Genomic DNA, 27,838 nt, shown 5'->3' with positions numbered 1-27,838 from the left:
TCGGTGATTGCTACAATACAATACAATACATATTGATTTACATAGCGCTTTAACAACAGCTGAAGCTGGAACCAAGCACTTAACATGGACAACTATCATATACAGGAAATAAAGCAGTGATAGTTGTAAGCACCTGGGAATAAAACTAAGATCAAGTCTGAATCATGCTGAGTCTAATGCCGATGAGTACAAGTGAGTTTGAGGCATGTTTTAAAGACAGAAACACATGGATGTGTGCACTCCTATGTTTATAGTCTAACAGCGATCTTGTTTTCCTTCTGGCATTTCCCTTCAAGGGGTCGCCACAGCGAATCAGTGTCCTCCATGTTCAGAGGTTTGATTCACATGTTTGTTTTGGCCAAGGTTCTACGTCAGATTCCTTTCCTGACACAACCCTCTGTATTTATCTGGGCTTGGGACCGGCACAATAAGACAATAAGACTAATCCTGAATATTGGCAAAGGTATCAGCATGAAAAAAAAAACCCATCCCGTCTCTTTCTTACAAACAAAGAAATGTTTGGTTCTCAGTTACCTAATTTAGTGAGAGACTTCAAAATATAGCCTCTTGCCTCCACTGACAAGACCCGATGAAATGAAAAGGGATCTGTGGGACAAGAATAGCAACATAGCAAAATGGGTTTTACTTACGGAAGAAGTCTTTCTTTGCCAGGTTCTTTGCACAAAGGACTGCAAGAGAAGAACAAAGAAAAAAAAACGGTAAATTGGAGTAACCATACACAAGCAGATGCGTCCCTGGTTAAAACAGGGGTCTTCAACAGGCAGCTTTTTCAACCATCTGCTGTGGATCAAAACCTATTTTAATATACACCTAAAGGCCAACCGACACCTCTGGACAAGTTGCGTCCATAATTTGTAAAATCACTTCAAATGACTTCTACTGAGCGCATTTTACAAAGATTCCACCGCATATAGCTATATTTTATGTTTTAAGCCTCGTGCTTAATATTCCGGAAGTCTTGTTTTTGAGTTGGTAACGAGTCCGTACGTGATGTCACTGAAGGAACGCCCCTGACCGAAAAAAAGGACACATTGTAGCAGTCCTTCCATCACGTCAATGCTTGTTTGGTCTGAAAACCTCGTGTTGCACCAAAAAGAGCCAGAAGAGGGCGTCCAAGCTCCATGTCGGTGGCCATTTTCTGCCTCTTTTTGGGTGAGACATTCCCCCCCAATGTTGCCTGAAAATGGCACTGAACAAATTCTTTAATCGATTACAAACATGCATGCTTTCCTCTTCAGAACTATTTGAATCATATTCATAACTGGATGTGTAACAAGAAAGCATATTCTCCGAATCTGAAGCCATTGTTTTGATTCTCCAGTTATGCAAGACGTCTTGGCGTGACATCACGAACTGGGGGCGGGACTTTCTGAAAATGCCCAATTCGCAGCTCAATTTTTTGCAGATTTTGGACACTTTAAGTCATTTTTGTTGGTGTTTTGCATTTGAATAAAAATATACTGCGTGTTTTGGGTATTTTAGATTAAAACGTTTTTCTGATGCCAGTTAGGAAACAAAAAAGTGATGTCGGTTGTCCTTTAACATTTGTGACACAATATATACGATGGAAAAAAAAAGATATCAAAAACTGTTTAATGATTGATGTGTGAACGGGCATTGGGCGAGCCAGGTCTGGCAGAGGACCAGAGTCATCCCAATTCTATCAGGAAAGATAGGTCAACTGGCACTGTGTTAATGATCAGGAAGCCCTGGGCGAGGTGAAACCATATCTCTGTCTGTGATCATAAACCAAGTGGTCCAAGTTGTTTATAAAACGACCCAGCTACTGGGAGGAAACTAATGGCAATAACTTCACAAAATCCAAATCAACTTGGCTTCATTTCCTTTTTATTTTCTCGCGCGGACAAACTGTCAGTCTCAGCAGGAAGTCTACACCACTTAAACCGCAAAACACCGCCCGGGAGCAGCTGTTTTTGTGTCCTTTGAGCTTAGGAAGAAAGTGAAACCAGTGGTTCTTAACCTTGTGAGGGGTACTGAACCCAGACGATTTACATGCACATTCACTGATCCCTTCAATCGTATTTTTTTTAAATGTTTTTTGGTACAAATTCAAGACATTAAAAAAAACATTCATCAAAAACATAAACAAATAAATACAATTTCATGACATACTTAGTTTTTCAGTCAAAGCCCCGAGACCAATTCACCGAACCCTTAGGGGTCGATCGAAACCAAGTTAAGAACCACTAAATGGAACGGTTGAGAAAATTCACAATTCGGTTTGTACCTTGGCTTTGTGGCCACGGCTGTCAGTTCAATTCAGGATATACTGACTCTTTGGGGAACCAATTGTCTGGTATTGCAAGGTCAAACGTGAAAGAATGAACATTGAAAGTATGTAACAGTCAAAAGTAAAAAGTTAAAAAGTAAAACAATGACAATGTTGTTTGATTTTGAAGTCAACTAACTTCAGGACCAAAATTAATACGCCAGGATCAGATTAATTTGCAAAGACACTTGCAGAATGAATTGTTGTGATCTATTGACCACAAGTCGTGGTTGAAGATAAAAGAACTATAAATATGTGCTACAGACCGTACCATGTCATCTCACTTTTCAAGCCACTGTCATGGTTCAAGAGCAGAAACCATTTTAAAGGCAATGGTCTTCGGAGAAAAAAAAAAAGAATGTCCTAAAATGTCACACTTACTTTTTTTTGGTTTGTTCAATTATGGTCGGGAAGTCTACGTGTGTTTCTTTTAGTTTGGAAACACAATTACATTCTTTTTTTCCAGAGCTGCATATATCGATGTCAGTGTTATTTTCTTCAGTCTACTAAAATTCATTGAAAGAAAAAAAATGCTTGCTATTTCGAAAAACTAGCGTTATATGATAAAATCTGATTAATCAGGATTAAAAGAAGAATTTGACTTTTTTTTTTTTAATCCTTGAATCCAGATGAAATGAGAGAGAAATAATCATCATTAATGTCATGTCACAAAGTAAAATTACTCTCTTGGAATAAATAATGCTGCCGGGATAAAAAAAAAAAACGAATGCTGTGGAGACATAGAATTTTGTTTATATCACATATGTCTGACTTGGAGTATAAAATATTTTTTTGTGCGGTGGAATTACTTTAGCTACCAAAATGTTACCAGTTACTAATACAGTTTATCCAAACGTGAGTGGTTGAGAGCTATTCAGTTTGGGGTGGGAGAGGAAAAAAAAAGCCCAAAGATGAGCATTTGTAAACAGATAAATGAGCGGTGGTTTCAAGGGATTTCCACTCGCTTTTCTCTGTGGGGCTTCTAATGTCAGCATTTTCAATAATTGCTATAAGTGATGCCACTTATTCATTGATGACATTTATGGCCATGAAAATCCCAAAAGGGTGCTTGCTTGCTTTTGCATCTATCCACAAATTGACAGATCGAATACGAGAGTCAAGCACAAAACAGACAAACAAATAAAAAAGTATTTGATAATGGGAGGAAAGAAATTGATGTTTTTCGACCAATTACATGTTCAAGTCTTGAATGCTGGTCTGGTTTTCATTGTAAACTCTCTTGAACCACCAGCATGCATGGAGGCTTGTGTTCTGGTGGTAACATTTATTAGACCACGCGCAGCTCTGTCCTCAACCAAGGACTTGAGGTCATTAACTCAGGTAGACAATTGCGAGATCATACAAAGCCAACTCCATGGTCAAATACAGCCTTTTTGTGACACATTTGTTCAATTATTTTCCTGGCACCACAACAAGGACATGGCAGGCTGACACATACTGTGTCAGAAATGAGTTTATGGCTGGTTCAACTGCTTACTGACATGCACATTAAGCATTTTTGGCTAGCTGTAAAAGGCATTAGCTTCACCATATCAACATCATATTTTTCTCCCAGGGACCAAAACTATGTTTAGGGGAAGCGCTGTCTGTTTTCAAAATACCTGATCGATATAAGCCAAGAAAATAGGGAAGAGAAAGAAAGCCCCAGTCACAGCCCCTCGTGTCCAGAACATGTAACACAACCCGGTCAATTAAATGTAAGTGAAACAGGTGGTGAAATACACACATACACTGTTGGCTGTCAAGTTTGATCAATCCCAATATCTATCTCAAAAGAGTTTGGCTGCACTGGGATTTCTGAAAAGCTGATCTTCAAAATTCATTTTTGCCCAAAGAAATATATTGGCCTGCAGCATGGACAGACCCCAGAGTGACATGCAGTTCTTAAACAAATTGTGGGGCACCAGCAAATATAAATTGTGCCAAAACACTATCCAGGTGGGGAAAATGTCCAGTTTTTATGCTTTAAATCAAAAACTACTTCTAATTGTACGGAGAACTTTACGTAAGACGACATTCAATCATCATCTGATCTAATTTATCCATCAAGGTCCGTCTTTATAGTCCTGTTGGCTCTGGATAAAAACCCATGCTTCTCGACACCAGCACAGCTAAAGAGAATATTTAAAAAAAAACTTTCCAAATCACCTATTTGAGAGACGGCTTAGTGATGAATGTCTAGTTACATTTATAATAAGGTCTTTATAATGTTTTGACGTTTCAGATTCTTTGCGTTATATACCATGGACTTGGGATTTTATCCAAAAGCTAATACTCCAGTTTGCTATCAAAACCTGAAGCCAACTGAAAAATGCTTGGAGGACAAAGCCATTGGAAACTGTACAATTTATCGAAGAATTCAATTCTAAACCAGAAGTGGCCCATCCAGGTCCAGAAAGTAAAACACCCGCTTTGTCTGGTTGCTTCTACTCCCCGCGGAGCTCGTCTACCTGCCGGTTGAGTAGATGAACGGTTGAGCAGAAGCACATGTGGCTAAACCCTAACTGTGGCAAGCCTTTTATTTTCTGGACCTAGATTTGGTACCTCTGATGAAAACATTCTCAAATTGCTTTCTTTGCATTACTTGCAAACTCTGCATTTCTTGAGGTGAAGCTGTAAGCTAAATTTTTGATATAAAGAGTGTCAAATGCATGTTCAGTTGCAAATTCATGCATCCCATGAGTCACTTGTGAAAAATGATGGCACACGACCCTCACCTTCACACTATTACTAGCCACACAGCACTGTACTCTCTCATTCGCAGCATTGTTTGACGGTTAAACAAAACACTTCCTCCTCCATTCCCTACGCCTGCCTGGAGGCCTTGTTCACCAACTGCAACACAGGGAATACTTCTGGCAAAATGTCAAGAGCAGATGGCGGTATGGCCAACTTACTTACGCTTACACCCATGATAACACTGACGTCTAAAACCATGAGACTCGGATGTTGGAGATATAGGTCCATAAGTAGTGAGCTGAACATGATTGCATTGACTTGATTTGTTTCTCTGGGCCAATAAATGCTCAGGATTCCAATTATGTCATTCTTTCAAAAGCAACAGTCTACTGTTACCCACACTCTGTGACAACACTCTGGATTCATTCATCTTTCTTGTGCAAAAGTTGAGTCATGATGCGAAGCAGGATAATGACATGGTGACCAACAGATGGTTTTTTTTCTAATCTTCGGGAGAAATATCCGGTTAAATCAGTTGGAATGTGAAGAAAGGGAAAGCAATGTCTATCTAGGGACATGCATCTTTAGAACACAGACCGTCTGGGAGAAGGAAGGGACAAGGACAGGGGAGAGTATCATTGGCACCAAGGAAATTAAGCAGACTCAACACACTTGCAGCATAGACAGACAGGATATGACAATAAAATGAGTGGAGAGGAGGACAGGGCTCAAAACCCAAAAATAAACGATCTTAAACAGGCTTTATGGTCAGGTGTAAATGTAAGAAGTGCGCCGAAGGACTAGAAATTGAATACAGTCATGCTTTCCATTTCAAGTACGGCAACCGACGTCTCCGGATAAGTTGTGTCCATAATTTGTAAAATGGCTTCAAATGACTTCTACTGAGCATATTTTAATAAGAATCCACCGCATATAGCTACATTGTAGCAGTCCTTCCATCACGTCAATGTATTTTGCTGTACTTGTTTGGTCTGAAAACCTCATGTTGCACCCAAAATCCGCCAGAAGAGGGCATCCAAGCTCCATGGAAGGAATTTATCAGCCTGTGGAAACGGGCTGATTCATTCCTCACAGGAGCTGGTCGCCATTTTTCTGCCTCTTTTCTGGGACGCTACATTGTAGTCCAGATGCCTCAAAATGACACGGAATAAATTATTTAATCGATTGCAAACATGTATGCTTTCCTCTTCAGAACTATTTGAATAATATTCATAACTGGATGTGTAACAAGAAAGCATATTCTCCGATTCTGAAGCCATTGTTTTGATTCTCCAGCAATGCAAGACGTCTTGGCGTGACGTCACGAACTAGGGGCGGGACTTTCTGAAAATGCCCAAAAAGTGACCTCGGTTGTCCGTTAAGAATAGGTCTGGCTGTCAATTCCAAGTCAAGTCATCTGCCATTACAATTGCTTCCGAATGCCAACTTCAAAACAACAGCATTACAAGTAATGGATTGATATCCATCTACAGTATTTCCTATTTTGGTTTTGTTATGAACTGGATCCACGTAGCGCGTTGCATAGCAGAAGCCTTTGAACAACCGTTGTTGTGACAGCTGGCTCCCCGCTGGCGGGTACATTCGCCATGAGACGGTGGTCAAACACATCGCAGGAGAGCCGCCAGCAGCAACGGTTATCCCTATGTCAATGCACAGTTAGTGTGTGTGCATATGTCTTCCTCACAAGGAAAGCAAGGATTAAAATTGGTCACCTCCCCTGGAGGGAATGACAAATATGTGCCATGGCCAAAAAAAGTTGACTTTTTATAAAAATTAAAATGCGCACGGGTTCATGGCTTTGTGTATACAGCAGAGGGTATTTTCCACGTAATTATGGGCTTGATAGTGAGCATATGTATGCCCATATGTCACTTAAATGTTTGTTTAAGCCCCCCCCACCCTTGTATTTTTATATAAAAGACCTTCATAGTGAGGACTGCTATTTGAAGGATTAGGAAGGGAAAAAACAGCATGCCTCTGTCTGTCTTCTCCCACACTGAAACTGGAAACAGCCTCACAGTAAGGAGGATGCAATTTGAATGTTCATAAAGTCATACTGAATGGTCTACCAGACACACTCACGCACACACACATGCACACAAACACGCACACACACACGCACCATTAGGCTGTTTGACCACAGAAACAGTAGCAGAAGAAAGGGAGGAGAAAATGATCCCTCAAGACCCCAACGTGGTTTATTGCAACTGCTCAGCAATCAAACTATAACTGGGAAAGCTATTTGGATTCATGATCATTTCAAAACAGATGTGTTCTTAGGTATATTTTGCATGTTAGAATAGGCCTGACATGAAGAGACATCAATGACGTGTTCAATAAACAAGATAAAAACTCACACGGCACCAAAGTTAGATTAGTACAGATAACTGTCAAATCTAAACAAAACCAGAGACACAACAGTTGACTCATTTGTCAAGTATCTGTGGCAGATTCCTGTTTGAGGGAAGAAGACAAATAAAGACAGACAAAAACGACAGCGTAACAAAAGGGCAGGGATGTGACGAGAAGCTGCAAATAGAAGACGTGCGTTCGGACAATCGCATAGTGGAGTCAAATAATACACTATAAACTATGTTTCTCATGTCACGACTTCATGAATCAACAGACTAGTAGACAGATGCGATCAAAATATACTGAGAGTTGGGGGAAGAATAACTTATCTAATTGATGAAGTATGGCTTTATTTCCAATGTAACTCTACCTGAAATAAAAGTAATAAGGGAAAGTTCTCTAACACACGCTTGCAGGGAACCCCGCCCCTTCTTGGAAAGTTTCAGGCATACAGCATGCTAAAGAAGCCTCGTCTCCCTGGGTTAGATTTTGTTACGCAACATTGAGGTGTTCAGTCTTTCCATTTTCCTGCTCAGGAGTACACTGATGCCACCAAGTTCAAAAGTAATCGGAAAAGCAGATAATAGCAACAGTCGACTTCGACAAGCAAAGGCTCAGACGAGCGAAACAAAACTGTCAAATAATCCCCCTGAGTGAGGATTGACTGTAAAGTGTCCTTGGTGTTCTGAAAGGACCTTATAAATAAAATGTATTATTATCATTCAGCTAATTTCACTTCAGTCCACATCGAACTTCAGCAAAGTGAGCACAAGCCAATTTTATTTGACCTTTTTTTGTGTTTCAGTAGCTCAGTTTGCATGCATACTTTGTCATTCAGATTGAAATCATTCCTACGGAAGATCTTTGGTCAACTGGTAACATGTGATACCACTCACTCCATAAATCGGAGAAAAGCGGCGTGACAATAATATGGCCTACTGTGAACAGAGCCAGACTGTAAAGTGTCCTTGAGAGTTTTGAAAGGCGCTTATAAATGAAATGTATTATTATTTACAGACTTAATGATCACAATCTTCTTCTTCTTTTCCTTTCCGCTTTTCCCTCCAAGGGGTCGCCACAGCAAATCTCAGTCTTAGAATTTATTGTAGTACGGGATGTGGTCATCCTACGCTATGCTTGTCTGGTGTGGAAATACTGAACCAAACATGAGACCAATTTCACAGTCATTTGCTAAAGTAGAAACAGTGAAACAGGCAACTGCTTCATTTTTTTGAAGCCTTGCTACAATGGCTCAGCATAATTTTTTTTGTGACAGAAAATAAGGTAGACTTTAATTCGACTTTCATCACTTGATTGTTGTCCACAAAAAGTGTCAGCAAATAAGAGCTTGCTCTCTTTGCTGGGGGGAGATTTGTCTGAAGAAAATAAAATTCAAATCAACCTATAAATATATTTTGATAAACAACTAGAATGTGATGAAAGTTGAGTTACGGTCCATGAAGCGACAACTACAAAAGAAGGCAAGAGAAGGCAAGGCAAATGTAGCACATTTCAAACACAAGGCCAGTCAATGAGCTTCACAGAACCAAGAGTAAAACACCTAAACCACTTCATTTTGGACAAACAAGACAAGATGAATGCAATACTACAAGAAGGTATTGTATTTTACAATAACTCACAACCATATTTACATTGTCATAAGTGCCTGTGGCAAGAAAGTAAAGTCCAGAAAGTCTGTTTCAGAAATGCAAAGGTGCAGTCGATCACCGCCAACAGCCTCTCAAAATAGGCAGTGAAGTGGAGGGGGGGAAAATCAGAAGAATATATTGTTTATGGAGAAACATAAATACAAGGTTGCATTTTCCCAAATGTTGCATGTGAACTGACATGCATCCATAGGTGGGGAACTCTGTTTTTTTTTTGGGCGGTCCGGTCCAATTCAGTCACATTCAGTTGCAATGCTATAGTATAAAACGTGCTAGACACGCAAGACGGGGCATATGAGTAAGGATATTTCCAAATGCTGCAACAGTATGACAAGTGAGCCTCAATGGTGGCTCAGCCTCATGTCTCCCACCGTTTTTTTTTAACAAGTCTACTTCAGACGCTGTCATGCATTTTATTATCTGGTGGCAGGATGCTGTGTTTCTGTGTGAACAAGCAGACTCTTACTGCAACACTACGCTTGGCTGGGTTCAGTGCAAAAGGCAAAAGCGAATGAATGGAATGTCTTCGTTTACGGCTCGGCAACTTTGGAGGATATCAATGAAAAATTGGGACCACGTAGATATCCTAAAGTGAAAGACAGACAGAGGATACGTCTCCGATCGGCAAGACTCACATTTCCTCTCTGAGGTTTCACATTCCTGTGATTCCGTCTTAAGACCACTGCGACACATTTAAAACCATTCCCCATATGGAGAGAAAATAAAAGTCCAGAGACATGTATCACTACACAGGCCAAGTTGAGAAATTCAATTGCAGGCAGAATGACTACACATTATACAAATGGCAATAAGAGCGCACATCTCTCAAACAAACCACACGCACATTGGCCACAACTTTAGGTATACTGTACGTACCATCCAATGCAAGATTTGATTCAGATATTTTAGCTTAGCGTGCCCTAACGGAGTGATTAGATAATGAATACACATTCATGTGACTTAAAATGAGAGGTGACAATGTAATTAATATTTGCATGGACCACATTTCACGCACATAGAGATGACTCTTTATTTTTGTTAGAGAGGCCTTGATTTATGAGTAGGGCTGAAATATAATTCAACTGTGAATGAACTATGAACAATAATAGAATTAAAGTGACAATTTATTATATATTTTCAAAGGTGCTTATAAATGAAATGAATTATTATTATTATATATTAATGTTTTGGTCGTACGGGTTAAGCTTATGCTAAAATAAAGGCAAATGAATCACAAATTGATAATCAAGACAATTTAATTTCAATTAGTTGTTAATATACTAAAACATTGACTTAGTGTTTTAACCACTCATTGTGATATCACCCAAATCTATTTTAACACGTGTGATGTTAAAATGTTCAGTTTTAGAATTAACGCTCCAAATTAATAGAGCAGAAAATGGACAAAAAAAATTAGATTCCGTTATAATTTTGGTCTGCAACATGTTTGAAAATAGGGGTAAATCTGAATCATTAGAGCAGCTAGTTACAAATGTGCAGTACAGGTTAAACACAAAGATCAACAGTCACGTTCCCATAGAAATTGGAATGCAAATTAACAAATGTAATGAATATACTGTAATTCACATCACACATCACCAGGCAAATCAGGGTGTAATTTTATTTAGGTTCAAAAGGTGTCATATTTCTGTTTATTCTTTATTTTGTGGTTTTGTTATTTTATTATTTACCACGTGCTGTAATTTATGGCTACGAAGTTTGGGGGCAGGATCCACTTATTGCTCAATGTAACCCTGAATTCATATAAACATGCTACATTATCCGGAAATTATTATCATATTGTTTAACATTGTTATTTGATGATGCATGAAAAAAGATTCGAAATCAGGGCAAATTAAAAATGATGAACATTACTCGAATCTCCTAGAAATAAAACAAAAAATGAAATAAAATAATCAATAAAAATGCTTGATCGGTGTGATCGTAAATTCTCCTGGGGGATTTTAAGGAATTTATCATTAAAAACTTTGTGTTGAGTTGAAATTAAGCCTTTTGTCGATTTAAGTTGGAGATGGAGGTCCCAGGTTTGTCTTCAGCCCTCAAAAAAACTAAATACTCCCCTGCTTAAGGAAATATATACATTCACATAAGTTTCTATCTATTTGCATGCTATTTGCTTTACTTTTGTCAAACCTGTTGTCGTCATTAAAGATGAGTGAGAGATTCATTGGGTTATTTACAGAACGAGCGTGTGAATTTTTGCTCCTCGCGAGTATTTAGATAACGTCACTGCCTGCATTCGTGTTCACAAGGAGACGTTCAATGACTAAAAGTGAAAGGCAGATAATAAATATGTATGCCACGCGCTACACATCGTCAGCTGACCACCATCATTCGTTAGCTAGTGTAACATGCTAACGCTTCACGGACGGTGCAGGAGAAACAAGGGAGAGGGAGGAGGGTTTAAATCGCTTACCTGTCAACCTCAGCTTTACTGGGCCATTCCTCCTAACTCCTTGGTTAGACATCCCCTTCGGTGTTCCAGCGTTTTGAAAATTAACACAGCGTACGAATCATTTGCTAAGGTCTTCAAAATGTGTCTCCCAAATCAGCCCCCCCAGTTAGCGTCGTATTAGCTTGTTGTATCACCATAGCACATCACTGGCCTGTGGACACTAGACAGAACGGCGTCACTAACGAGCGCATGGCTGAAAATTGTCAACCTAACGCAAAAAAAGACACGCCAGTCAGAGCATTTCCAAATGCTGTGCATGCCACGTGCAAAGTGAAAGGACAAAAAAACCAAATCAAGTGAAAGGTTCGCCCGCCATTGGGACAAGAACCGACGAGGCTCGAGTGCTCCGTAATGAGAGAGTGGTGTCGTGCAGGACAGATAGAGGCACGTAAAGTATACTTGGTAAAACATCATCCGGTATTTTTTCAAAATAAATTTGAACGTTTGGTATTTATGGGGCAATTTGGAAACTAGGTTAAACTGGGCTATTACGTTTACTTTGAAACATCGGATGATACTGTTACAACAGCAATACGGTTAACTTTAAAATGATTCCAAACAAAGTTTCAATTTCTGGACAAAATCAGGATCTTTAAAAAAAAATCAACATTAATTAATTAATTAATTCATCATTAAACGCTAGGTTGTATGGATGAGTGGATGGGTGGGTGATGGATTTTAATCAAACTCTAGATTGTGAGAAGGTGCTTTAGTGCCAATGATGCAGGAAATTACCATCAGTCATCAATTGTCTGGTATTGTGGACGACTGGTTAGCACGTCCCTCTGATTGTGCAGAGGAATGGGGTTCAATTTTAGTCTCCAGCCTTCCTGTGTGAACATGGCATGTTCTCCTCGTTCCTGCATGGGTGTTATCCATGTACTCCTCCCAAATTCCATTAAATACACGGTAAACTAATTGAGCAATTCTCTCTCTCTTTTAGTCTGACTGTCAGAGTGAATTGTTTTTATTTGTGGGCTTTGCAATTGGCTGGCAACCATGTTGTCCCCTGCCCACTGCCCCAAATATGACTGGGTTATGCTCCGGCATACTCATGAGGTTAAGCATATCTGGTAAATGATGGATGGATACATTGAACTAGAACCCCCACAACCTTCAGATTTTAAGATGATATGTAAAAAAAAACATTTGGAAATTACACATCGACCTAAAGACGTAAACACTAGTTGGTCGTGTGTGAGAGACGTGAAAATCGTCCCTACAAACCATGTCTCAATGCATTTTCCAGGAATATAAATTATTTTAAATTAATTATATTGAATGTAGAGATATATATTTGTTAGGGTAAACCGTGTGAATAACTAACTGTATGATGCGTTTCATTTTAATTGATTCGAACATCTACATTTTACTAAGTGTGTATGGCCCCATCTAGCGGAGACATTGAGTGACAGTCCCTTTATTTTTCTAGTAGTTCATCTACACTGCGGTCGACGTCACCAAAAGAAATCAGTGTACAGTTGATTGTTTGGTGCATTACTAAAATATAAAGTCAAAATTATGATAGTAATTCGGTAGTGTTTTAGTATATATAAAGTAAGAATTTTCCATCGGTGTACTATGACGACCCAGTGGCCTAATGGATAAGGCATCAGCCTCCGGAGCTGGGGATTGTGGGTTCGAGTCCCATCTGGGTCGTTTTTATGGGATGACTTCTTGACGCAAATTCAGAACGCTTCGACTTGAATTTGTGAGCTACCAACGTGCTGTTTTTTTTTCTAGAAACAAGAACATAAGTTTCAATAATAATACATTACATCTAAAGCGCATTTCAAAGCTCTCAATGACACTGAACAGTCACAGACAAGCATAGGTACTATAATAAATAAAATATAATCACAAATATAATGCAATGAATAAAATACAATTATAAATAGAAACAAGAGAGAGCTCCATTATTTACTCGCTGATGGGTGATAAAATACTGATGCGATGCAAATTGTGTGAATTCGCATGCATGAATAGATGCAAATTGTTTATAAATCATTGATTGTTATTTCTGTATTTTTGTTTCAGATTCTTTGATACAAATTACATACATGTACGTGCTTTGTATGTGGGAAAACATTAAAAAATTAGCATTGGATGAAATAGTTGTTCCCCCCACAGTGTGCATGTGTGCGTGCGTGTGTGTGTGTGTGTGTGTGTGTGTGTGTGTGTGTGTGTGTGTGTGTGTGTGTGTGTGTGTGTGTGTGTGTGTGTGTGTGTGTGTGTGTGTAAACCACGCAATCACTTTATGGAACACTTTTTGTTAATGAACCCACTACCAAAACGACACCCTCGTCATTCACAGCAGAGGCGGTTACCTCTTAAAGGACAACCGACGTCTCTGAACAAGTTGTGTCCATAATTTGTAAAATGGCTTCAAATGACTTCTACTGAGCGTATTTTACAAAGATTCCACCGCATATAGCTATATTTTACGTTTTAAAAATATTCCGGAAGTCTTGTTTTTGAGTTGGTGACGAGTTCGTATGTGACGTCACTGAAGGAACGCCCCTGACCGAAAAAAGGACACATTGTAGCAGTCCTTCCATCACGTCAATACATTTTGCTGAACTTTGGTCTGAAAACTTTGTGTAGGACAAAAAAGAGGCAGAAGAGGGCGACAAAGCCATGTAAGGAATTAATCAGCCCGTTTTCACAGGCTGATTAATTCCTTAATTGGAGCTTTGTCGCCACTTTCTGCCTTTTTTGGGTGCGACATTTCCCACCCCTGATGCCTCAAAATGACACGGAATAAATTCTTTAATCAATTGCAAACATGTATGCTTTCCTCTTCAAAACTATTTGAATCATATTCATAACTGGATGTGTAACAAGAAAGCATATTCTCCAAATCTGAAGCCATTGTTTTGATTCTACAGCAAGGCAAGACGTCTTGGGGTGACGCCACGAACAAGGGGGCGGGACTTTCTGAAACTCGACACTTCCGGGTTCATTTTTTTGGACACTAAGTCATTTTTATTGGTGTTTTGAATTTGACTAAAAATATCATACTGCATGTTTTGGGTATTTTAGATGCTATAAAAGTTTTTTTCTGATGTCAGTTAAGAAACAAAAAAGTGCTGTCGATTGTCCTTTAAAGGTAGTTTGTAAAAGAATCCCCGTATGAATGGAAAGGGGTGTCATGAGTCGTAGTTTTCATCACACTGTGTGCGCGTGTTTGCCGGGGAGTGGGATGTCCCGCCTTGTGCCGTTGGCCCTTCCCAGTGGTGTATAAAAGTCAGTGTAGGCTCAGCTCGGGGATATACCTTTTCCAGTGTGTCTCAACCAACACGACATTAACCAACCATGATGAGGATTAATGTGTTTGTTTTTTTCTTAGTGCTCCGCCTTCACAAGGCACAGGAACGTGGTAATGGTAAGTGTAAACTTGTTTTTTTTTTTTTTTTTTTTTTTTTTTTTTGGGGGGGGGGGGGGAACACACCTTTTAAAGGTTATCTTATGGTAGCATTTTTATTTATATTGTTTTCAGTTCAATCAGTCGGTTTCTCAAAAAAATCTATCTATCTATCTATCTATCTATCTATCTATCTATCTATCTATCTTTCTATCTACCTACCTACCTACCTAACCATCCATCCTACTATCCATCTATCTACCCATCTATCTACCTACCCATCTACCTAGCCACCTACCTACCCACCTACACCTACACCTTCCGATCCATCCATCCATCCATCCATCCAATTTACACTTGACTAAATAATTGCTGTGAAACAAACTGATTACGTTCTTCTTTCAGAGTTTTATCCTATTATTGAGAAAGCTCCAAGCAGTTTTGTGGACCCTACACAGAGCAACCAAACCAGGCTGATGGTGAAAGAACCTTCACTGCCCATTAATGAACTTCTAGAAAAGAGCAGCAGGACCAGCGAGTCCAAATTCTCCCTCCATCCTTTACCTTCTGCTGTCTGGCCAAAGCACAATGACCTACCACACGTCCCTCACCATCATGGTCCCCACAACAAGAGCAAGCGGGGCCCTAAGAGTGAACACTTACTGGAACTGAACACGGATAAAACCAGAGAAGAAACAGCTGGTCTCCTTCCCAAACCTTCTCTGACGGCGTCGACGGCTGCGCTCGCCAACCGCACCGCTCAAAGCGGTGTCAGAGCCCCTCTACCCACCGACCCGGAGGGTTATCCCAACTCCAGGTCCAGGAGCATTGCTCATGCACAGCCTGCTCAGGGACCTTCTCCTCGCAAAGAATCCTCCAATCGACGCCTGGATCCAGAGGAGAACCGCCCGGGGAAAGCCGGTCTCTACCAAACCGGAATTGGTGCAGCGCCGCCTCGAAACAACAGCCGGCCGCCTATCACCTTTAACCGTCGCTCCTCCAGCCTCCTGTACCAATTTGACATCCTCAGACGAGGTCAGTTGTTCTGTCCTGTTCTTGGAACATTTCCACATGACGGTTCTAGGAATTAAATCATTCCCAATTGCCTTTGGGGATTACAGTTTGCACAATGTCAATTTCTATAAACGTGTAAGATTACCACCAAGGTTAATTTGTTTTGACAACTGCCTTCAAAATAAGCTCTAACCTTCCCCTTTGGACTTTGCTCCTTTATGGCTTCCTCCCACATTCCAAAAACATGTGTTAGGTCAATTGGCGAAGGACAACCGACACCTTTGGACAAGTTGCGTCCATCATTTGTAAAATCACTTCAAATGACTTCTACTGGGCGTATTTTACAAAGATTCCACCGCATCTAGCTATATTTTACGTTTTAAGACTCGCGCTGAATATTCCGGAAGTCTTGTTTTCGAGTTGGTGACGATTCCTGACGTGACGTCACGTCAGGAACGCCCCTGACCAGGAAAGCGACTACACAATGCATTTTGGGTACTTTGTTTGGTCTGAAAACTTCGTGTTGATGGCAAAATTAGAAAGAAAACACATAAATAATGCGATGGTGAATCGTTGTGTGTTGCACCAAGACTACTATTTTATACTAGTTGACACAAATTTCCAGCAGACAAATCAGATCATTTCCAATTGAGCTTGGGCGCCATCTTATGCATTTTCGGGGAGTTACATTGGAGTACAGACGCCTCAAAATGATACGGAAGGACTTCTTTAATCGATTGCAAACATGTATGCTTTCCTCTTCAGAACTATTTGAATCATATTCATAACTGGATGAATAACAAGAAAGCATATTCTCCGAATCTGAAGCCATTGTTTTGATTCTAGAGGAAGGCAAGACGTCCTGGCGTGACATCACGAACAAGGGGGGCCGCCCCCTTAACCTTCTGAAACTCGTCATTTTGAAGTAGTTTTGGGACACTTTAAGTCATTTGTATAGCTGTTTTGCATTTGACTAAAAATATCAGCCTGCGTGTTTTGTGTACTTTAGATGCTACAAACGTTTTTCTGATGGAAACTTCATAAGAAACAAAAAAAAATGGTGTCAGTTGTACTTTAACATTTTCCATAGTTGTGAATAGTTGAGTGGCTGGCGGACAGTCCAGGTCAAAATTTAACACGAAGTCACTTTGTCTGGGCACAACCCAACGAGTTATAGAAAATGAATGAAAGGATGAAAAACTGAAAGCGCATCAATTAGATTCAGCATTTTGGAATGATCTACTGCTTCTCCTGCCAGAATATCACATTAACCAACCATCTTTTTTTTTAAGATATTTTAGACCCAATATTATTTTTTTCTAATTACCTGAAGAAATAGCGGTTCTATTAACATCCGTTAGACAAGCGCAAACATTCAAACGTGTCATTCACTCCCCGCAGAGTCCGACATCACCCATGATGCCTTCTGCATGAGTGAGTGCAGGAAGGAGAAGGATGAGAGGGATTATTATTGCTACAGCGAGTTTGGTAAGTATGCGTGCTGAGCAATCCAAATATCACATATCGATAACTACGATACCGTGATTTTGATCCCCGCCCAAAACAGCTGTCAACGGAGTCGTGCACGACATCGACGTGGTGCGTAAAGGAATTCGTCTCATTACTTTGATGGTGAGCAGCGACGGCTTCTACAAGATGAGTCGCCTCTATGCCACACCTGACAGCTTCTTCTTCAAAGTGAGGCTTCTGATCCTGGACACTTACAAGTGCAGCAAACCGTGTCCTGATATCAAACTCGGTATGTGCTCGATGCTTGGAATAGAATAAGTGCTTAATATTGTGTAATTTCACTTTCATTCCAGCAAAGTAAACCGTAACAGTGCGCAAGAAAACTATCTTGCTGGCTACCTACCTAGCTATCTATCTATTTGCTGTATATTAGCTATCTAGCTGGCTATCTATCTATCTATTTGCTGTCTATTAGCTATCTGGCTGGCTATCTAGCTAGCTATCTAGCTGGCTATCTAGCTGGATACCTCGCCAGCTACCTAGCTGGCTGTCTATTAGTTATCTAGCTATCTAGCTAGCTATGTATTAGGTATCTAGCTAGCTATCCATTAGCTAACTAGCTAGCTTTCTATCTCTGAGTTATTCTAGGTTGAGAGAATGTGGTTGAGCACATGTGGCTGCTGCTGCTCACCCACAGTAAAAAAACGTGCCCTGTGAATGTAAAGTGACTGAGTGTTTTGAAAGGCGCTTATAAATGAGATGTATTACTATTATTACTATTATTATTACTAATGTATTACTATTATTATTATTATTATTACTATATCAATGAATCACAAATATTTACAAGTAGTTTCCTGGCAAGTTCTCTTCTTCCACAAAAAAACCCGCGCAAGGGAACAAGCTCTTAATGAAGTTTCTAGTGTGTCTGCCTGCATCTGTCGCTGTTGCAATATCACAACTTCTAAAATGTACAACCCAGAGCTCCTTGAGGCACTTTATGCAAAAAGCTATCCATTCCATCAAGCCATCAACGACCAACACAAAGGTAAATAAAATGACTTTATTATACAGTACAGTTTATTTCTTTAATTACAATACCATAGCACATTTATTATACATAAAATAAGGTATATTGTGTGTAGTTTTAAGGCTTATTTATTTGAAAATTATGTTTTATGGGGACCTGGAAACGGATTATTCTCATTTTAATGGTTTCCTATGGGAAATTAATGTTTGGAATACACACTTTTCACCTTAAACACACTTTCTGGGAACCAATTAAGTTCGTAAGCCAAGGTATCACTGTAGAGTACTGGTGAAACGGTGAACGGTTAACAGCTAAAAAATGGTTGCGGTATCTTATTCGTAAGGTTAGTGCAACAACATGTCTTTGAGTCTATTCATTCTTGTTTCCAAGGAACCCGATACATTGTGATGGGCCAAATCCACCACCGAAGGCGGCATCTTCATAATGACCTCCTGAACCTGCTCGGGGGTCGCCTGAAACCAGGCGACGGTATCCTCAGAAGCAGCAACTATGTGAAAAGGTTCAACAAACGGAAGCACCAGAAGGTCCTGGAGGCCACCCGCTCTAAGTGTCGGTGAACTCAAACCTGAGACTGTCGCCCGACTCGCAAGGGAAGAGACACTGCATTTTTACGTGAATCGCTTCTAAATAACCCCAGAGTATTATTACACCAGAAGAAAGTCAAGAAGCAACACGAGTATCGATTAGCAAATTTGCCTACCGGTTGAAAGGTTGTGGGTTCGAATCTCAGCTCTGGCCTTCCTGTGTGGACTTTGTGTGGTCTTCCAATGCTCACGTGGGCTCCATCCAGGTACTCCAGCTTCCTTCCACATTCCAAAATCATGCACGTTTGGTTCATCAAAGACTCTAAATTGTCCATAGGTATGTATGTGTCACGGTATAATGACACGAAACAGGCTTCTGATTGGCTGCCGTGCAGAGTATGCAAATTGCCAATCGAACGTTCGATTGGAAATTTGCATACTCGGCACGGCAGCCAATCAGAAGCCTGTTTCGTGCTTCGGACTGTACCGTGACTGTAACGTGTACTTGAAAGTTTTGAAAGGCGCTTAGAAAGAGGAGTCCACATGGCTCGTAGCGGTTTGCTTTATTGAATAAAGCAAACGTTTGATTAAAAAAAAAACACTTTTTTTTTTTCTAGAAGTTGTCGGCTACCTGGGCTGAGACGTTTTGAAAGTTTTACGCCCGACGTAAAAGTTGTACGCCCTGGGCCTCCTGGCAGACGTTATTTCAAACACTTATATTACTGAAAACAACTTTGTTCAGAAAATGGATAAAAGTAAACAGATTCTCTTTCCCATAGAACCCTGTGATGTGCATTATCACCATCCATCATTTAACTAAAAATACCAACGTGTTCTTTTGAATTGTTGCCCTGATATACTTTCGTACTATTTAAAGCATGAGTTGAGCAGCCCATTAGCCCCGAAATAACAGATATTCAAACACCACTTGACCTCTTCATTAATTCATGGCTGGTACATGAAGCTAAAAGGGGATAAAATTGGCTCGTATCCAGAAGGGAACTTTGAAACTAAACACAACATGTAATCCAAATATTTCATAGCTTTGTACTGGTATTAGGCAGCTACTGTAGATCTACTGTATTGTATGAAATGCCTTTTAATTGCTATGAATGCAAACTGTGATTGTCATCGCTGAACGGGACATGAATTTTTGATGTTACATGGACTAAAATAAGGCATTAAAGGAATTCAGTACAACCACAATACCCAATTTTTAGACATGAGATGAAAAATCTGTCTTCGTTGTGTTCATTCAATTCACACGTTTTTTTTGATCCATGACCTCTGACTGAGTCTTTCTCCACTGGGCCATCCCTACATTACTCCTGCAAATTTTTGCGTAGACTTCAGATACACAGTCAAGGCTTCTGGTATTACCAAAGCATCCCCAAAACCCAAATGAATCTCCACTACGTATGCTCCCGTGTCAACAGTGGGGTCGTCTTGAAACTCCTACCATAGCATCCATTTCTACATTGATACCTCAGCATACGAACTTAATTGGTTCCCAGAAAGTGTGTTTAAGGCGAAAAGTTCATCTACCAAATATTTATTTCCCATAAGAAGCCATTAAAATGAGAATAATCCATTCCCAGGTCCCCATAAAACATAATTTGCTACTAAATAATCCTTAAAACTACACAAATAGACCTTATTTTATGTATAATAAATGTGCTGTTGTATTGTAATTAAAGAAATAAACTGTACTGTGAGTAAGGTTGAAACTTTGCTCCAATTCCTCCCCCTGAAGCATGAAAACATGAATCTAAACAGCCCAGCTCGGTGTGACGCACCCACACCAACTCTCCTTTGATCACACTCCCCACGATGACCTTTCATTTTCACACTATTGGGCAACTCCGTCCATCCAGCAAAGTGCCAAATAAACAAAGAGGCTGGACTGGATGCTGAGAAATGACCACAAGATCAATATGCCGCCCACCCCCCACCAAACACATACTTCATCCATATGGCTTTGGTGCAATTACACAGAAAGTAAGCTGCAAATTCCACCCCCCCCCCCTCACTCCTTATTTTCTTTCTCCGCTACACCCCTTGATGAGGAATGTTCTCCCACTGTGATGGTGGCCAAGATGTGCAGAGGGCTCCTGTTTCCTGCACCTCCCCACCCACCAATCATACACCACCACCACCACCACCAACAACCCTCCAGCGCTGATCCAAGATAGATGTTTCTTCCACGGCCTGGGAACCAAGCGAACCAGCTGAGAAACATTCAGAAACCCAACACTCTTGGAGCTTTAAGCCATCTCGCTTTTTTAGTGAGATGGTACCTAACATTTTAGTGGCATCCAAGGGTACAAAATCAACTTTCTTTATACATATAAAGCTATCCATAACCTTGCCCCCTCCATACCTATCTGACCTTCTTCAAATTTCTATTCCCTCTCGTTCCCGCAGATCCTCTTTGTCCCTCCATCTCTATGTGCCCCCCCCTGCCCATTTCAGCACGATGGGGGTCAGGGCTTTCAGCTGCTCTGCCCCCAAACTCTGAAACTCACTTCCTCCCAACATTCGTAACATCGATTCTCTTCCCACCTTCAAAACCCATCTCATTGATTCAACGAAACACCATAGACAACAGGTGTCCAAAAACAATTCTTTATTATCTACAATGTCATGTCTTATCAAGTAAAAAAAAGACTTTTAAAATCTGTTAAAAACATAGAATGCATTTGTTTCCTCTTCTGTTACATTTCTTTAAACATTCTTAAAAAAACTTGAGAGAACCATTTGTCGCGACGAATAAATAATACAAGAAATGCAATGTCAATAGAGGTTCATTATTATCCTGGGCCGGTTGGTTTCTTACAAAAAAAAACATTCTTTACAACAATTTCCCACTTTCATTCTACCACTTTCAAACATAAAGAGCAACTTCACAAATCAACAGTAGAGTTCACTGCAATTAAAGAGGAAATATGTTTCAAAAATACAAATGGGCTTAGTTGCTGGTTTAAAGTGTGGAAAGATTAAAATTCTACAGATTTGGTAAGCAGACGATTACTTAGCGGGGGAAAGATTGGAAGTTTGACTCTCAGTCATGTGACTGCTCCGCCAGTTCAAATAAGACAAGCTTCCAATACCTTATACAGTGATACTTCGGTTTACGAACCCCTTGGCTTACGAACATTTCGGTTTACGAACGTTAAATTCATGAACATTTTACCTTGGCATACGAACTACTTTTTGGGATACACACGGAGCTGCCACAATGAGTGATGTATCGTTCGTGAACGGTTCTCCGAACAACAAAATGGCAGCCGACTATTTGTGTCCTCTATTCCACGCCTCCAGTCTTAAAGTTAAAGCCACGTGATTGGTCAAGAACCCAGCAGTGAGGGGAGGTGGTTTAAACATTAAAGAGACAGGCAGACGACAGTGAGAGTTTCAACTATGATCGTACAAAGAAGGAGTGTAGACTGCGAGGTTAAAATATCCCATCAATCAGGCTCCACAAACAAGCTATCAACCCAGCTAAACAGAACACAATTGATGGGGAACTAGATAAAATTTTCGCACCTACAAGGGATCATTCCTCAAAATGGTCAAAGAAGAAGGTTACGGTCCTCATCAAGTGTTTAATGCTGAGGAAACCGGCCACTCCATTCCATCAAGCCACCAACGACCATCACAAAGGTAAATAAAATGACTTTATTATACAGTACAGTTTATTTCTTTAATTATAATATCATAGTACATTTATTATGCATAAAATAAGGTATATTGTGTGTAGTTTTAAGGCTTAGATAATTAGAAAGTAGAATATTATGTTTTATGGGGACCTGGGAACGGATTATTCTCATTTTGTCCTCTATTCCCCGCCCCTAGTCTTCGGTTAAAGCCACGTGATTGGACAAGAACACAGCAGTGAGGGGGGTTTAAACATTAAAGAGATAGGCAGACAACAGAGAGAGAGTCAACAAAGAAGAGAAAACAGTGAAATTTGGACTCGTAGAAAATTAGAAAGTAGAAAATAATGTTTTATGGGGACCTGGGAACGGATTATTCTCATTTTAATGGTTTCCTATGGGAAATTATTTTTTGGGATACACACTTTTCGCCTTACACACTCTGTCTGGGAACCAATTAAGTTCATAAGCCAAGGTATCACTGTAAATGCAGCTAGACTACCGGATTTTGACAGAAAGACTACTGGGTCCCCAGCTTGTTGTTTTCTGCCCTGACATGCAACCACAGACCGCAGTGTAATTGAGCTTATGAGAGGAAATGTCAACAGTCCAATTACTGGAGTGCTTGGAGACACACATGCGAGTTGACCCCAGGGAAATATGCAGCAGAAAGGATGGACACAACTTTCTTTGGATGCATTTCCAGTACATGCGGGTTCATTCCACCCTCTCCCAAGGCCCGAATAGTTTTACCCACTACTTTCTGTAACTTCCTGCGAAGGTTTTAGGAAGTGAAGCGGACAGTGGTTGGAAAGGCATGACATGCGGATTGACCACAACAAAACGACTGGGGGGGAGGGGGGGGGGGACAAGGAATCCCACCCCCGCCCCCAAATGACTGAAGTGAGGAAGTTTGTTTTCCGAAAATAGTTAAGTGTAATGATGTTAATCCTGCAGAGAAAATATTGACGGGAATGTCGGAGCATGTGGCACCAATTGGGTCGCTTGAGACCTTGAAGGGAATTTCAATGAAGCTTTTTTAGAGAGACATTCACAAATAGGATTATTAGATGGACGTGAAACATTGGGAGACAAAAATGTGAACAATTAAGTTCCAAACCGCAATGAAGATGGTGCTCGGAGGCATTCCAAAATTAGACGACTAAACGAGGGACTTCAAGCCTGAACCAAGTGTGGATTTGGGTTCGTCAACCAAGCGCAGGGACGGTCTCAACGTGCTAGAATGGTAATTCTGCTTTGAAAGATGCTACTTTTAGTGAAATGCTACACCAGGGGTGTCAGTCATTTTTTTTGCCCCGGGCCACATTATAGTTATGGTTTCCTCTTGAGAGCCGTTATGAATTTGGGGAACCCATTAGAATGTTTAATCCCCTCCACATATTACATATAGAGCACACAAATTAATGAATAACTAGTTTCCAAATCTAAAGCCAAGAATAATGACTGATATTGTGGTTTACATCCCAAAATATGACATTTTGGTTCGGATTTTACCAAGCATCATGGAATTTCACAAGTTTGATTTGCTTTCGCGGGCCGAAAAATGTGTTATGGCGGACCAGATTTGGCGCCCGGGCCTTGCCTTTGACACCTGTGCGCTACATGTTGAGTTTTCTTTGATGAGAATTTGGAGAAAAAAATTGAACAAAAAACGTACACTGTAAATTGGTGATTGTTACGATCTGGTTGGCGACCAACGGGTAGCGCCGTCGGCCCCACCTGCAGCCGCACAGGTGCTGGTCGTTCCAATCAGTGGCAGTTAAAAGGACTCCCGGCACGACCATTCCGTGTCGGGTCATTGCATTGTATGGGAGGACTCCTTTAATCGATTGCGTTGAGAGCTTACACAGACGTATTGACATGCTTAAATTACTTCTGTGGGCTGCATAAAATAATGTGCCGGGCCAGATTTGCCCCCTGGCATTGATTGACACCTGTGATTAAAAAAAAAAAACTAACGATGTGCTGCACATTTTGTTATTACTGTCTAAATTTTCATCAGAACATGAGAACTGATAGAATTCGCATTTCTGCAAGCAAACAGAACCTAAATGATGTATCCGGCTGGTTCACTTCTTTGTCATCTGGATGTTTCCATTTGGCGGGAACCTCTGTCACCAGGTCCAGCTGGCACCACGGATGGCTCAATGGTCCACTTCCCTTCCTTTTGGAGTGGTACCACTGTCGCGTTTGTCCAATTGAGGGGCGGGAAGGAAGGCTTTTCGTCAAGGGGTGACCTCTGCTTATGCGAAACAGCACAACTCGTAGAGTGGAAGGTTTAATCAATCAAACTGTCATCTGTATCCTACTTTTATTCTTTTAGAACTAAGCACTAAGAGGTTGCGGATTGTAGTTTGTTGTTATGAGACCTACAGAGACGGCAAAGAGAGGAAAAACAGTGGGTGGTTTCATTTGTAGTTGGGGTTTTTTTTTATTAAAAGCTTTACAATATAACAAAAATATTTACTAGTGAAAATACAAAAAAAACATGTATTGGATGCCAGTGGGTCAGACATTTTGATGCAGACCAAACAGCCATGTTGGTGAAACAGAGTGGGATGTAGGGCCCAATGTCATTGGATGGCGACTACAATCGCTTTTGGGAAGGACAAAACGGCACATATTTTTGAAACTGTCTTTATAGTGCCTATAATTACTTCATAGAATAACATACAGACAATTAAAGGACAACCGACGGCTCCGGACAAGTTGTGTCCATAATTTGTAAAATGGCTTCAAATGACTTCTACTGAGCGTACTTTACAAAGATTCCACCGCATATCGCTATATTTTACTTTTTAAGACTCACGCTGAATATTCAGGAAGTCTTGTTTTTGAGTTGGTGACGATTCCTGATGTCACGTCACGGAAGGAACGCCCCTGACCGAGAAAGGACACACAATGCATTTTGCGGTACTACTTTGGTCTGAAAACTTCGTGTTCCTGGCGAAATTAGAAGGAAAATAAATAACGCGATGGTGAATGGTTGTGTGTTGCACAACCATTTGATATTCGCTGACAAAAATTCCCAGGAGATAAATCAGCCCATTTCCTCGGAGCTTTGTCGCTATTTTCTGCCTCTTTTTGGTGCTACATTTCCCCCCCCCATGTTGCCTCAAAATGGCACGGAATAAATTCTTTAATCGATTGCAAACATGTATGCTTTCCTCTTCAGAACTATTTGAATCATATTCATAACTGGATGCGTAACAAGAAAGCATCTTCCCCGAATCTGAGCCATTGTTTTGATTCTCGAGCAAGGCAAGACGTCTTGGGGTGACACCACGAACAAGGGGGCGGGACCTTCTGAAACGGGACACTTCCGGTGTCCATTTTTTTTGGGAGATTTAGCACACTTTAAGTCATTTTTATTGGTGTTTTGCATTTGACTAAAATATCATACTGCGTGCTTTGGGTATTTTAAATGCTATGAAAACGTTTTTCTGATGTCAGTTAGGAAACAAAACAAGTTGTGTCGGTTGTCCTTTAAATCATTGGGTGACTACGACATGAGGTAAAATGTCTTGCGGCAGCGTGTTGGGCTCCAATTGCCTGATCAAATTAAAAAATATATAAATTAACTTTGAAATTACAAAGAGAGACCATTTAAGCTTATATTTCATGTTGTATCCAACTTAAAAATATGAGTCAGTTTTGTGAAGGTACAGTACATTAAATACAGCTCTCTTTGTGTATGTTCCCAACATGGCTGCCGTTCCTCAAATGTGGGGATCAGGTAATATGAAGCTTTTGTCATTTTATTGCTGTTTTATATCAGTTTAAAAAAGAAAAACAGCAACCGTGAATTTTATGAGTCTGTTTTTGTTTTAGATTGACCCTGGCACCCAGGAGTTTGACATCACAATCTGAAAAAGAGACACAGAAAGAGACAATGGAGGGAGTAAATACATGCGGCTGAAGAACATTGCAACTCAAAAATACTGTTTTCCAATCTTCAAATACTGTATTTATTCGAGTATAACACGCAAAACTTTCTACGTAAAAAAGAACTCAAAGTTTGGGTGCGCGTTATAAACGAGGTCTGGGAAAGAATTCTCATGTTACTTCCGGGTTGAGTGAACGCTGGCGCGTGTGGCTGCCACTGCTCACCCGCAGAAAAAAATATCATGTGACGACTGTAAAGTGTCCTTGAGAGTTTTGAAAGGCGCTTATAAATGAAATGTATTATTCTTATTATATTTCATGCTTCATCCCTTGCATGAGGGGGCAGCATTTGGATTGGATTTACCTTGATTAGTCTCGAAGTGGAGAAATGTACATTTCACAGCAGCAAAGTTATGAAAGGAAGATGAAAGGAATGAAAGAAGTAGAAAATAAAATACACAAGCTGCATAGTCGTTAAGGTGCTCTTCAGTATCGATTCTTGGAAAGACCCGGATCATGTGCATTCTCTTTTTTTTAAATAGTTGATTAGCATTTCTTTTTGATCTACTCTTCATTTCCTTTCCTCGCCCACACTGAAACGTGAGTTAAAGGACAACCGACGCCTCCATAATTTGTAAAATCACTTCAAATGACTTCTACTGAGCGTATTTTACAAAGATTCCTTCGCTTATAGCTCTATTTTACCATTTAAGACTCACGCTGAATATTCAGGAAGTCTTGTTTTTGAGTTGATGACGATTCCTGACGTCACGTCACGTAAGGAACGCCCCTGACCGAGAAAGCGACACACAATGCATTTTGCGGTACTTTGTTTGGTCTGAAAACTTTATGTTGATCGCAAAATTAGAAGGAAAACTACATAAATAACGCCATGGTGAATCGCAGCCTATTGCGGTAACACGCATAAAGAAAATGTAAGTTTACACAAAACCCCAGCAGACAAATCAGCCCGTTTCTAACGGAGCTTGTGCGCCATTTTGTGCAATATCTGTGCGCTACATCGGAGTCCAGACAGCTCGTATTTATACGGAAGGACTTCATTCATAACTAGATGAGTAACAAGAAAGCATCTTCTCTGAATCTGAACTCTCTGAAGCCATTGTTTTGATTCTGGAGCAAGGCAGTGTGTGACCAATAGTGATGTCACGAACAAGGGGGCGGGACTTTCTGAATCTCCCCAGTTTTTGAGCTCATTTTGTAGCAGTTTTAGGACACTTTAAGTCATTTTTATTGGTGTTTTGCATTTCACTAAAAATATCAGCCTGCGTGTTTTGGGTATTACGTTTTTCTGATGTCAGTTAGGAA

General features: G+C 40.3%; 3 protein-coding genes and 1 non-coding gene across 11 annotated transcripts in view; 2 read left to right on the top strand and 2 right to left on the bottom strand.

The window, feature by feature from the left end:
- The window catches only part of LOC148892916 (E3 ubiquitin-protein ligase SMURF2-like), a 37,519-nt gene extending 25,642 nt beyond the window's left edge, over positions 1–11,877 (bottom strand). For all 5 annotated transcript variants that reach the window (XR_016116128.1, XM_089005409.1, XM_089005410.1 and 2 more), the window contains exons 1-2: positions 11,489–11,877; positions 651–689 (exon numbers count right to left, since the gene is read on the bottom strand). Coding sequence is in view for 4 of the 5 variants with exons in the window: in XM_089005409.1 (XP_088861535.1) it covers positions 651–689; positions 11,489–11,540 (91 nt within the window). In the remaining variant the exon portion in view is untranslated. The remainder of the gene's footprint in view (positions 1–650; positions 690–11,488) is intronic.
- Positions 11,878–13,113: 1,236 nt separating this feature from the next.
- On the top strand, positions 13,114–13,186 carry trnar-ccg (transfer RNA arginine (anticodon CCG)). Its single transcript has one exon. It is a non-coding gene; the product is annotated as a tRNA-Arg (tRNA).
- Positions 13,187–14,777: 1,591 nt separating this feature from the next.
- LOC148892914 (UPF0450 protein C17orf58 homolog) lies at positions 14,778–20,797 on the top strand. Its single transcript, XM_089006220.1, has 5 exons — positions 14,778–14,912; positions 15,297–15,926; positions 17,307–17,393; positions 17,473–17,664; positions 18,796–20,797. The coding sequence occupies exons 1-5, from the start codon at positions 14,843–14,845 to the stop codon at positions 18,981–18,983; spliced, it is 1,167 nt and encodes a 388-aa protein (XP_088862346.1). The 5' UTR covers positions 14,778–14,842; the 3' UTR covers positions 18,984–20,797.
- A 3,776-nt stretch (positions 20,798–24,573) lies between these two features.
- LOC148892913 (nucleosome-remodeling factor subunit BPTF-like) overlaps positions 24,574–27,838 on the bottom strand; it is a 39,371-nt gene continuing 36,106 nt past the window's right edge. For 3 of the 4 annotated variants that reach the window (XM_089005742.1, XM_089005744.1, XM_089005745.1), the window contains exon 35: positions 24,574–24,996. In XM_089005742.1, coding sequence (XP_088861868.1) covers positions 24,960–24,996 — 37 coding nt within the window. In that variant the 3' untranslated portion in view covers positions 24,574–24,959. The other variant, XM_089005743.1, reaches the window with a different exon arrangement.

Source organism: Hippocampus bargibanti, linkage group LG10 (genome assembly GCF_051943395.1).
Source record: "Hippocampus bargibanti isolate YZ-2025 linkage group LG10, ASM5194339v1, whole genome shotgun sequence".
Lineage (NCBI taxonomy): Eukaryota > Metazoa > Chordata > Actinopteri > Syngnathiformes > Syngnathidae > Hippocampus > Hippocampus bargibanti.
This window is presented reverse-complemented; position numbering and strand designations above follow the sequence as displayed.